The sequence below is a fragment of the Arachis ipaensis genome, chromosome B1 (genome assembly GCF_059453495.1).
Source record: "Arachis ipaensis isolate K30076 ecotype BB chromosome B1, ASM5945349v1, whole genome shotgun sequence".
NCBI lineage: Eukaryota > Viridiplantae > Streptophyta > Magnoliopsida > Fabales > Fabaceae > Arachis > Arachis ipaensis.
This window is the reverse complement of record NC_142436.1, coordinates 40,252,854-40,264,167: the sequence shown is the minus strand read 5'-3', so window position 1 is coordinate 40,264,167 and position 11,314 is coordinate 40,252,854. Positions and strand designations below refer to the sequence as shown.

At 28.6% G+C, this 11,314-nt stretch overlaps 1 protein-coding gene across 2 annotated transcripts; it reads left to right on the top strand.

The window, feature by feature from the left end:
* Nucleotides 1-5,992: 5,992 nt before the first annotated feature.
* Nucleotides 5,993-10,717, top strand: LOC107643445 (calcineurin B-like protein 1). 2 transcript variants are annotated; one of them, XM_088501361.1, is made up of 9 exons: nucleotides 5,993-6,129; nucleotides 7,160-7,293; nucleotides 8,005-8,087; nucleotides 8,371-8,430; nucleotides 8,856-8,964; nucleotides 9,056-9,108; nucleotides 9,335-9,415; nucleotides 9,703-9,815; nucleotides 10,401-10,717. In XM_088501361.1, exons 2-9 carry the CDS (start codon nucleotides 7,215-7,217, stop codon nucleotides 10,462-10,464), a joined length of 642 nt encoding a protein of 213 aa, XP_088357487.1. In that variant the 5' UTR covers nucleotides 5,993-6,129; nucleotides 7,160-7,214; the 3' UTR covers nucleotides 10,465-10,717. The 2 variants fall into 2 exon arrangements, with proteins under 2 accessions (XP_088357487.1, XP_088357488.1); XM_088501362.1 differs by having other exon boundaries at nucleotides 5,997-6,129; nucleotides 7,116-7,293.
* The last annotated feature ends 597 nt before the right edge of the window (nucleotides 10,718-11,314 follow it).

Genomic DNA, 11,314 nt, shown 5'->3' with positions numbered 1-11,314 from the left:
TAAAACTAGTAATAAGTAAATATTTTTCTCTCAATTGTATCATTTAATTATTTACTAATTAGCTAATTTTCTAATTCACTATTTTTATGTTTTTCTTTAGTTATAAATCTTTGTGGGATATTATTGATGCAAGATAGGACAAGCAACTCTTTAGGCCTTTGTATGCTGCAGACTATTATTTGAATCCACAAATTCATTATTGTCCTAATTTTAAGGTTGAGTATGATGTTAAGAAAGGATTTTATGATTGTTTGGATATACTTGTGGGAGATCCTACTTTCATTACAATTATTGATAGTCAACTTGAGAATTTCAAAAGTAAGACTAAATTTTTTTGTAGAGATGTAACGAAAAATACTCTCAAAACCAAAATACCCTCACAATCGTGAGATTCTTATGGATCAACATTCAGAACATCAAAATTTTGCTATCTGTGTCTTGAGTTTGACTTGTAGTTTATCAGAATGTGAGCGCAATTAGAGTGTTTTTGAGATGGTAAACTTTTAATTTGATATTAGGTTAGGAATTTATTTTCTAAATTATAGAATAAGTTAATTATTCAATTTTTTTTTTAATTAGCATATGTTAATATATTAAATAAATACTTGTAAATTTTGATATTATTAGGTTCACACAAAAAGGAGAAATTGTTTGAAGACAAGCACAATGAATGACGTTTTTGTGATGACCAATTCAAGATTGGCAAGGAAGAAGCCATCAAGAAATACTGCTGACTATAGCCTTAAAGACTTGGATTCGGACGAAAAAATGGATTGTGGCAGACGAAAATATGATGAAAAGTTTGGAAGAATTTGACACACAAAATAATGTAAACTTAGCCCCTCAAGAACATAGAGATAAAGATGGGGTCCTTTGATTGATTTGGAGATTACTCTTCTTGATGATGATGCTTTCAATGAGCTTCTCAACTTTTTTCCTAATGGAAATAAAAATGTTGGAGAACATGATGATCATGACATTAATAAATTGCTTTAGTCTTTATATTTTTTAGTATGATGTTATGTTATCTATTTTATATTTTTGATATTACATATTGTTATTTTGAATTTCAGACTTGTGGTTAGTTTATATTTTTATCTTTGAACTTTACAAATGTTACATTTTATTATAAATTTATGCTACTTTAGTTTTACTTTATCATTCTATTATTATTTATGATACTTTTGTCAAATTTAAATTTTATTTTTATTTCAATTACTTAATTTTATCATATTATATTACTCTTAAAATTGATATTGATAAATTTATATATTTGGTAGAATCTTACATTCCGTTTTACAATTTTTAATTATTTTTTTGATTCTAGGTAAAATCTCGATTTTCGCTACCTTGGGTGGTAGTAATGGTCATAGTTAGTTATATTGTTGAAAAGAGTTTTGTGGTGTTTAAAACTCTCACAACTTACAAATAAAACTCCTACAATCGTTAATATTTAACAAATTTTTTAACAAAGGAGTCGTATTGTCCTAAAATAAAAAATTAAAAATCAAAATGTCTCTTTTTTTTAGACAAGGGTCGGATTAGGTCTTTATTATTTTTTTTAAGAGATTGTATTGTCTTTTAAGATGAATATATAACGAGTAATCATAGTTATCAGAACCAAACTGGTAATTAATCCGGTCGTATGGTCACTGGTTCAACCGATGGATCACTGATTTACTCGGTTGATCCGGTCATAATTAAATAAAAATATAAAATTATAAAAATAAAATTAAAACTAAAAATTAAATGCATGTTTTCAAAAAATATATTAATAACAATCAAATATCAATTCTTAGATATAATTTATGGTATAAAAACAGATAATAAATTAGTCACTAGTACAAAATACTTTCTCAATTTAAATGAACGAGAGAAAACAAAAGATAACACAATCAATATCAATATATCAATATGTTTGTATATTATGTATTGTTACTTATTTGGTATCCATGTCAATCCATGCTTAAAAGAATAAAAAAAAATAAAAATTCATTCACGATTTATTATATATTTAATTTTTGTCAAACATATTAATAAGAAATAATGTTGCATAGTGGCAAGGGAGAGGCTCCTACGATGGTTCAGCGGTTCGTGGATGCATGGTAGACCCGCACGAGTTTAGTGCAGTTTAAAGTACGAACCAATCGGTCTAATCCAATTCTGATAATTATGCGAGTAATACTTCTCTTTTTTTTTAAGGTAGATAATTATTTATTTTCTAAATAGAAGAAGAATTGCATCATTATCCAAAATAATACAAAACAAAGAAAAGGAGGATACTACTCACATATGAACTAAACGAAACATTAAGAAAGAAATTTTGGGACTAAAATCCCTAGAACTGAAATTGGAAAAGAAAAAATGGATGTTGTCGAACAAATTGCTTGAAAAAGGTTTCTCATTTTGCTCACTATTTCAACTAGCTCGTGGTTGGCATGCTCGAAAATGGGCTCGTTGCGATCTTTCCATATGCTCCAACAGAGAACGCCAAGCTCCTTGAGGTCTAGAACTTCACCAGACAAAGACTTGAGATGAGCCCTTTTCAAAATCTAGCACGGGTAAAATTGGTCTTCATCTTCTCCAACATTAATTTTCTTGAACTCTATTTTTTTCCATACTTTCTTCAATTTTAGGCATTGAAAAAGGTAGTATATGACTATCTTTTTGATACTGTTACAGCAGGTGTATGTTCCTGATATAGTAGAAATTCTTGGATGGAGGTTTAATAGTCAATCTTTTTGGTACTGTTACAGTAGGTGTATGTTCCTGATATAGTAGGAATTCTTCGATGGAGGTTAAATAGTCAACCATACGATAGGAGATGGCAGAGGGGCATCAGCTGCCTTATTTCCGTGAGAGGACTCTGGGGCTGCAGCTTCCATCGTTGGAGGTGGCGTCGCCGTGGCAGTAGGCTACTGAGCAGTAGAGGCAGTGTCGTCACCGTTGACGAAGGTACATAATTTGAGTTAGAGACTATGATGAATGATTGATTCGTTAAGTCCGCAACCTGTGAATCCATCGCTATTCTGCGACACTAAATTTAACGATATTCAACGTTTTTTTGTAGTGGTTGGCTATAACTCTCATGGATGGCTTGCCAAAGGAAAAAGAGAATTTTGAGTTGGAGTTCAGATTCCAGAAAATCAATCTTGATGAACTTCCAGAAGAATAGTTCTTAACATAGTTAAATTGGATAATGTGTAAATCGGTAAGCCACCCTATACTTAGTTGAAACACTGTACTGTATCTTATCTTCTTCTCCTCCTATTCTGATTGCTAAAATTTGTTGACTGATATAGTTTGGAAAAATCGTATTTATCAGTTGATGATTCTATCTTTGACTCTTGATCAATCAACTCACTAACCTTTTATAATTTTATATTCTGTATTTACTTGTATCAACAAAACAAATGCTCTATAGGGGTTGCGGGGGTTGAACTCAGGAGTCTGAGAAGATTCGAATGTTTGAGTTCGAGCTTATTTGTCAGATCAGCCCATTCTCCGTTATTTTTCGACCTTCTAAAATATTGCGTCATTTCCACGAAGGTAAACTACCTATCTGATACCTCTGCTTTCATTATGTCGCAGTAATATAGTACTACTTTTCTTTGAGTATTCTGGCCAATAACAAGTTAGATTGTGTGTATTAGTTTCGAGCACTGTTTATTCAAGAGGACCAAGTTTTGTTCTTTTAGAAAATTAAATTAAATTAAATGTCGGTAACTGTCACGTTAATTATTGCGTGTCAAAATTTAATTACAGTTATTCTGAATTGTATGCAGGATCAATCAATATCAACATAAAATTCAATGTGCCTTATAAAAACCCCGTAAGTACAGTAAAAAAATCAATAACTCATGCCATCAATTGCATTGGGCCCATCAATACATCTTGGTATAACGTTTTTCCTTGTTTTGTGAGTAGGAAATTGGGATTAAGGAACATTATTACTGGCTACTGGGTCTCTCCTTTATAAAATACAAAAACAAAAAAATATTGGAATTCTGGAACTGGGAAGTGGGAACACATTTATCTTTTTCTAAAAACGGAAATTGCACTAATTCCGGGATGGTAATTAATTAAGACTCTTGTTACTTCAATTTTCCAATAAGAATATTCCAAATGATGTTCAAATATTCCGTATCTCTTTTCATGGGTTTAACTAATACGTGTGATCTTAGAGTATAAGATAAAGTTATTAATAATTTTTTTTATAAAAGAATATAAAATTTAAATTTTCAATATATTTATCGTATATTATTTAAAATTATTTAAATTTTTTATTACTAATAATCTTAATTTTGTGTTTTTAATGGCTAAGGTATATATTAACTAAACTCTTTTTTTTATTTATTTTATTCTAGATTTTTTTTAAGTAAACCTAAAATTTGTCTAAAATAAAAATATAACAAAGAATAAAATCATTTTTTAACATTCTAAAGTGAAAATTTTGATTCTTTTCCTTTTAAAAAATGTCAAATCAAATTATCATTTTCACACAAAAATTTCTGCAATAAAAAATATTTATCTTTTTTAATAACAAGGGACGAATTTATCCAAAATAATAAATGCATAATTGTCTAATAAAAAACGTTTCTCATTGTAATAAATTACTTTGAACACGTAGTTTTGGTCAGGCATAATTTAAAAATTTAATTTTATTATATTTTACAAATACATTTAAAGTTCCTTATATTTTATCTTCTTGTGACTTCTACAGTTCTACTTTATTGTTTGCTTTGAGCTTCTTTTTCTTGAAAAAACTATTATACTCTTTTTTTTTTTTCATATAACTGTCAATTATTCGTTTAAAAAAAATTAGTTAGAAATTAGGAGTTTAGGACCTATTTATTTATATTTTGCATAAATAAAATTGAAAATAAAATACACTAAACATAAAGATATAATACGTTTTCTTAAATGAAACATGGATATAAAACATTTTCTTAACTGGAAAGGTGCTTAGCAATAATCTTTTTATTAAAATAAATAACAAAAAAGTATTAAGTCCCAGAATACATATGATCCAATGAAAGCTCAAATGTGTAAATTTTAGAAAGTATAATTTTTTGTGTGTAATAGGTGCACAAATTGCCAGGTCTTACAAAGTACAAAGCATATTCAAAATTCCACACATTTTTTTTTTCTCTTATTTTTTTTTCAAAAATAAAATGAATTTAAGAAAAGAGGGAAGAGTCTACCAACCAACTTAGCAGTTAACGTTTCCAACTTTACTTGAGACAGTTGCGCAAATCTGACTTCCAGACAAGAAAAAAAAGTGTAAAAGGACCACCGTGAATCTTTCTTCTCTTTTTCTCAGTCTTAAGTCTTAATTGGTACTAATTAATTAATATGATTTCTTTTATAAATTTAGTTAACGTTACAAAAAATGTAAAATTAAAATTTTAACATATTTATTACGTATTATTTAAAAAAATATCTTAAATTTTACCGTAATTTTTAATATGCAATATATTAGCATTTAATATGATACATAGACATAAACACACAATATGATACGATACAAAATATATGCACACACATATTTTAAAATTTTATAAAATATAAGAACACATATATATAAAATATAATATATTTTTTAAATAAATTATAATAATATTTTAATATTTGTAATATTTTATTTTAATTATATAAAATATTTAAAATATTTTTTATTTTAATAAATAATAATATATATTATTTTTAAATATATTATAAAAATATATGTTAAGAATATAATTAAATATATTGACATATACTGATATTTAAGTGTGTAAAATATATTTAAAAAAATTATTTTTTTTAAAATATATGTCTAAAAAATATTAATAAAGGTAATATCTAAAATATATCTATACACAAATGCGATAAGTCAAGGAGGAAGGGTCGGTACTTTTTAGGCACTGAGCAGCATATTAGTTAACATTTATTTTTCATTTAATTAATTATTAATTAATTTATATATAAAGCTTTCCATTTGCACTCTCAAATTTGCTAAACCCCAAAGCTTTGACACCTTACCTTTTTCTTTAGGACTCTGTTTTTCTCTCTGCTTCTTCTTCTGATGGCCTTTGTAATTCAAGTGTTGGTTTTCTAGAAGCTTCAGAAAAACAAATTCTCTAGCTGGTGAGTTGAATTTCACCCTCATGCTGATCCATGCCTTGAAAATTTCACTATTTTATTCATCTTTTTGGGGTTAAATTATCTTAGTTTTGCTTTAGACGCTAGGATGATGAGGTTTATCTTAGTGAAGTTTTATTGAAGGGAGAAGAGGGAAGAAATTTAGAATGTGTGTTCCAGCTTTTCTTTTCTTTTCTTTTCTTTTCCTTTTTACTCATTAATTTTGTGTTTTTTTTTTAATAATAATAATAATAATTAATATTATTATTAATTCTTGAAAATTTCTTTGCTTTTAAAGATTTCCTTAGTGTGTTTTGTTTGTTTTGATTTGGGGATTATAAATGTAAAGTTGTTAAATTTTTAATGAATTGAATTTTGGAAGCTTCAGTTTTTTATTTTTTATGTTTTTAAAAAATGTGGTGGAAGAACTCTTAGTGATTAAGATATGAAAGAAAGGTAAAGTTGTGCGAGAAATGTTAAACTTTTCAAATCTCCATAAATTTTTCCTTTCTTGATTTGTTGGAGAAAATGGTTAGGTAAAAAAATGTCCAAGCACTAATAAATACTGCTTCTTATTGGTTTTGGGATTCATGGAGCTCTGTGCTATACTGGTATTGAGTTTTATCAAATCTCTTTTAGGTGTGTTGTTTCACCCATTTGCTTCTCCTTCTCAAGTTGTTCTCTTAGAGCAAACTTGTTTTGAATAATCAAACTGTGCGAGTTAGTTTGTTTTCTTGAATTTGAATAAATACATAAAATATGTAACTTTTTGTGTATCTCAAGTCATGTCCATATGTCCATAACATTGTTTACTTGTATAATGATCAATTATTGTTTTGCAGCCTGCAATTATTATATTTTTTTTATAAGTTTTCTCCTCCATTTTGTTAATATAAAATTTTGTTGTGTAGTTAATCAGACCATGTACCTGTCATATGGCTGATTTGTTTATTTATTATTTTATTATTTTATATTTCTGGTGTTTCAATTAGGATTTTAAAATTGCATGGTAAGATGGTTTGATGGTGTTTTTTAGAGAAGCACGAGCTCTGGTTGTGTTCTGTGCTGCTTTGCCTGCATTGCCTCCATAAATGGGCTGCTTCAACTCTAAGCCAACAAGACAGTCTCCGGGGCAGGTCGATCCAGTAGTTCTTGCATCACAGACAGCTTGTAAGTTGATTCTTGTTTCCGCAGAAATGATTTAAAGCTCTAATTCTTGTGGTTTATTGTGACTGTGACTCTTTTATTCGATGAATTCTTGAGTTTGATAACCTCAGGGGTATTAAATTGATAACAAAGCCTTCCTGAGAAGGGAATGGTTCTGGGTCTGCAAGCAAGAAATGAAACAGAGTTCTGTTTTGTTCAGTTTATTTTAGAATTTTGAAAGTAGGGTAAAGATGGATCCATGAAAAACTTCAATTCCCTGTATGCATTTTATGTCTATCTTAATGCGGGCTTATAGCATACGAACAATAAAGGAGAGGTTGAACAAGATCTGTTGTTGAATAAGTGTAATGTAATATTACAAATTATATTGCTTCTGAAATTTGTCATATAAACCAAATCACAGATAAAATATTTTTAGCCTCTTCTACTTGCTAGGTTGAAGAGATTAAGAATAGCTGCATGTGTTTTCTATGGCATCAAGTTATTTACAATCCATCCTGTCACCACTTTAGTAGGAAAAGTGTTATTTTTCCCCTCTCCTAACTTCAATTCCAATTGGTTGGTTCATATGCTTTACCGGTCTTCTGGTCTATTAGTTATTGAAAAACGGAATCGTCTTGTTTTATATTTGTTATGGAATTCACTCCATCTCTATTTCTCAAGCCCTCATGCCAGTTTAGTAGTTTAAACTTACAGCAAATTTTGGTTTCGCAGTCACGGTCAGTGAGGTTGAAGCACTTTTTGAGCTATTTAAGAGCATAAGCAGTTCGGTCGTTGATGATGGACTAATAAGCAAGGTACCATATAGAAAATGCGTTTTCCTCCTGGTCTCGAACATGTATTTATGGCATCTATTTTGTGATGTTCATTTTATTATGAGATATTTGGTGTTTTTTTATTTCCTGATATGAATGATCAACAATTTACTATATTGTTTTTTGTGTTTTTCATTTTCTTAAATAGAATCTGTCACAGTATCATGATGAATTGCTTATACAATTACCAATATTTTTTATTTCTATTTGTTCTTCACATTCATTTCATAGTCTGTTCTTTGATTACAGTGTTCTTTCTTTGCAGGAAGAATTTCAATTGGCAATCTTCAAGAATAGGAAGAAGGAGAATATCTTTGCCAATCGGGTACTATACATACACAGCATGCTTCTGGTTTATGAATAAGGCCTTCATTTTTAAGGTTTCTTGCATGCATGAGTGAATGCCTATCTAGCATCACAAATGTACTTTGTTAAATCGATGATTTGCAATGCAAATAGGTTAATGAAGACATTGTTCTATCGCCATATACTTTCGGAAGAAACTCAATTTCTTAATCGCTTTAATAACCTGAAACATAAATGCTCATGATGACACATTTAGTTAGAGATCAGTTTTTTTTAGATATAAAGGCACATGCATCTCCATGTTTAAATTTTCATATAGAAATCTCTGTTTTTTGAGTCGTCGCTAGGTGCTGCTTAGTAATAAATTTCATTGTTTTTCATGGTATCTCCAAGCATTTCAGTTAACTGGATGTCCTTTTGACATTAGAATTTTACTGCATGCAGATCTTTGATCTATTTGATGTTAAGAGGAAGGGAGTAATTGACTTTGATGACTTTGTTCGATCTCTCAATGTCTTCCACCCAAATGCACCACTGGAAGACAAGATTGATTGTAAGTTGAAGATTGAATCCTAACCCCTTTTCTGGTTAAAGTAGATTTCGATTGTGAAACTCATATTTTAGGTTTTGCAATTCTCTTGCAGTTTCATTTAGGCTCTATGATTTGGACAGCACAGGCTTTATAGAACGCCAAGAGGTAGCATATAGTGCAATCCTATTATGTGTCAATTTACTTAGATTTTCACTTTGTTATTCATGATATCAAAAACAACTAGCCCTACAATAGTGTGCTCTACGAACACTAAATAAGTGATATTCACCACTAAAATATGATTTGTTGTAGTGTTCATCTACGTTTCCGCTTATGTCCGATTAATTTTAGTGATAGTAGCTTCATTGTTCTTTCGCGTTATTTCTAACAGGTCAAGCAAATGTTGATTGCGCTTCTCTGTGAATCTGAAATGAAGCTAGCAGATGAGGTGATCGAAACAATTATTGACAAGGTGACTATTTTTGTAAAATAACTATGATATAACAAATTTGATGAATACTTACAATTTCAATTTCATGGACTTAAATGTCAATGTGTTGTTAAATGTAAATAAATTCTACATGATCATTCAATATATTTGCAAAATATGATTAGATAGCAATGTAAATTTTGTATATTGACAATGTATCATAATGATTTGCAGAACCTCTCTTTTATGCTGTGCTTTAACCACTATTTTTCATGTCCTTCTGATTGTCACAAATTTAAGGCTTAAGCTTCACATTTTATCTTGATCAGACATTCATGGATGCTGACCTGAACAAAGATGAGAAGATAGACATTGTTGAGTGGCAAAATTTCGTTTCTAAAAATCCATCATTGCTCAAAATCATGACGCTACCCTATCTGAGGTACGTTTGAATTGAATAGTTTTCTTGAAATTTTTCCTCTCCATTTTCGTTGTCTCGGTCAACATAGATTGAAGTAAGGATGTAACAAAAGTGACAATGATAGATAATAGCAATGGAGCATGGATTCGGACATGGACACGACATATATATAAAATATAAAGTACTTTTTAGAAAAATTGTAATAACATCTTGATATTTTATTAATATTAAAATATGAACTAATGTTTTTAAGGTTTTGTTAATGTCTTTTTTGAATATATAAAGTATTTAAAATTTTAATAAATAATAATTTATACTATTTCTGAATTAATTTCAAGTATATAACTTAAGAATAAGGTTAAACATGCTGAAACCTGATTATATTTGAGTATGTCCAAGTATGTCGGGAGAAGCATTTTTTAGTTTTTTTTAAGACACATTGGACGATGGTCGGATGAGCAGTAAATGTATCTGATAGACGGATGTGACAATTTTGCAAAGTGTCTGGGCTTTATAGGATAATAGGAATTGAAAAAGTAAGATGCTAAACTACTTGCATCCAGATTATAAGGTACTGACCATAGTATATTTCCTTAATTATTGCAGGGATATAACCACTTCTTTCCCAAGTTTTGTATTTAACTCTAACGTGGATGAAATCGCTGCTTGAGAGAGACCACACTGCTTTAGTTGCAAGTTGTGACAACATTGGGTGTGTTTTTTTTATATATATAAGAGCTTAGGGAGAGATGAAGTAATGGATGGCCAGTATAGTTAGCCATTGTCACTAATTGTAAATCACGTTCTAATTGAAATATTTCAGTCGGCTTTCACGTTAAAAGCTTTGATTTTGATTTTGATTTATTCTCCCCTAGTAATGATTCCCTTTATTCTATGAAATGTGGCTCATCAGTTAATTTTGAGTTTATGTTGCATATAAGGAAAGAAAATAATTCTAATATATGGCAGCGAAAATTACATTGTTATGGTCTTGAAATATAAGTCAAAATATATCATTAACAAAAAAGTTTGTTATTGCAGAAATTAGCATCTAAATTTTCGAGAGTTGCCATGTTTATAATAACAAGAAGGAAATAGGTTAACTATCAATTTCATATTTGAAAGATTCAGTCGCACAAAAAGGTTTTCAAAAGATATCATTAACAAAAAAGTTTTTAAATAATTTAAAAATACGATAAAAAAAATTAATAAATATTAAAATTTTTATAAGTGAATTTTTTTTATATTTAGCAAATAATTTATTTATTTAATCTGAAATTTTTGTGGTAATAATTAAATAAATATTTAAAAAATATAAAAAAAAAATTCAGAGTAAAATTTTTTTATATTTTTTTTATTTTTAAAAAAATATAGTCATTCATACTAAAAGTTTTAAAAAAAAATTTATTTGGCATAAAATTACTAAATTTTAAGAATAAAAAGGATTTTATTGTAAAATTTAATATCAAAATCTAATATTTAAATTCTATTTTAGAACATGTTTAATCTTTCTTTTATCA

Bases quoted from the DNA above. Each gene is read 5' to 3' on its own strand.
- LOC107643445 (XM_088501361.1), top strand. From the start codon at position 7,215: ATGGGCTGCTTCAACTCTAAGCCAACAAGACAGTCTCCGGGGCAGGTC. The intron at 8,965-9,055 runs GTAAGTTGAAGA...ATTCTCTTGCAG, and splicing joins ACTGGAAGACAAGATTGATT to TTTCATTTAGGCTCTATGAT. The intron at 9,416-9,702 runs GTGACTATTTTT...TATCTTGATCAG, and splicing joins TCGAAACAATTATTGACAAG to ACATTCATGGATGCTGACCT.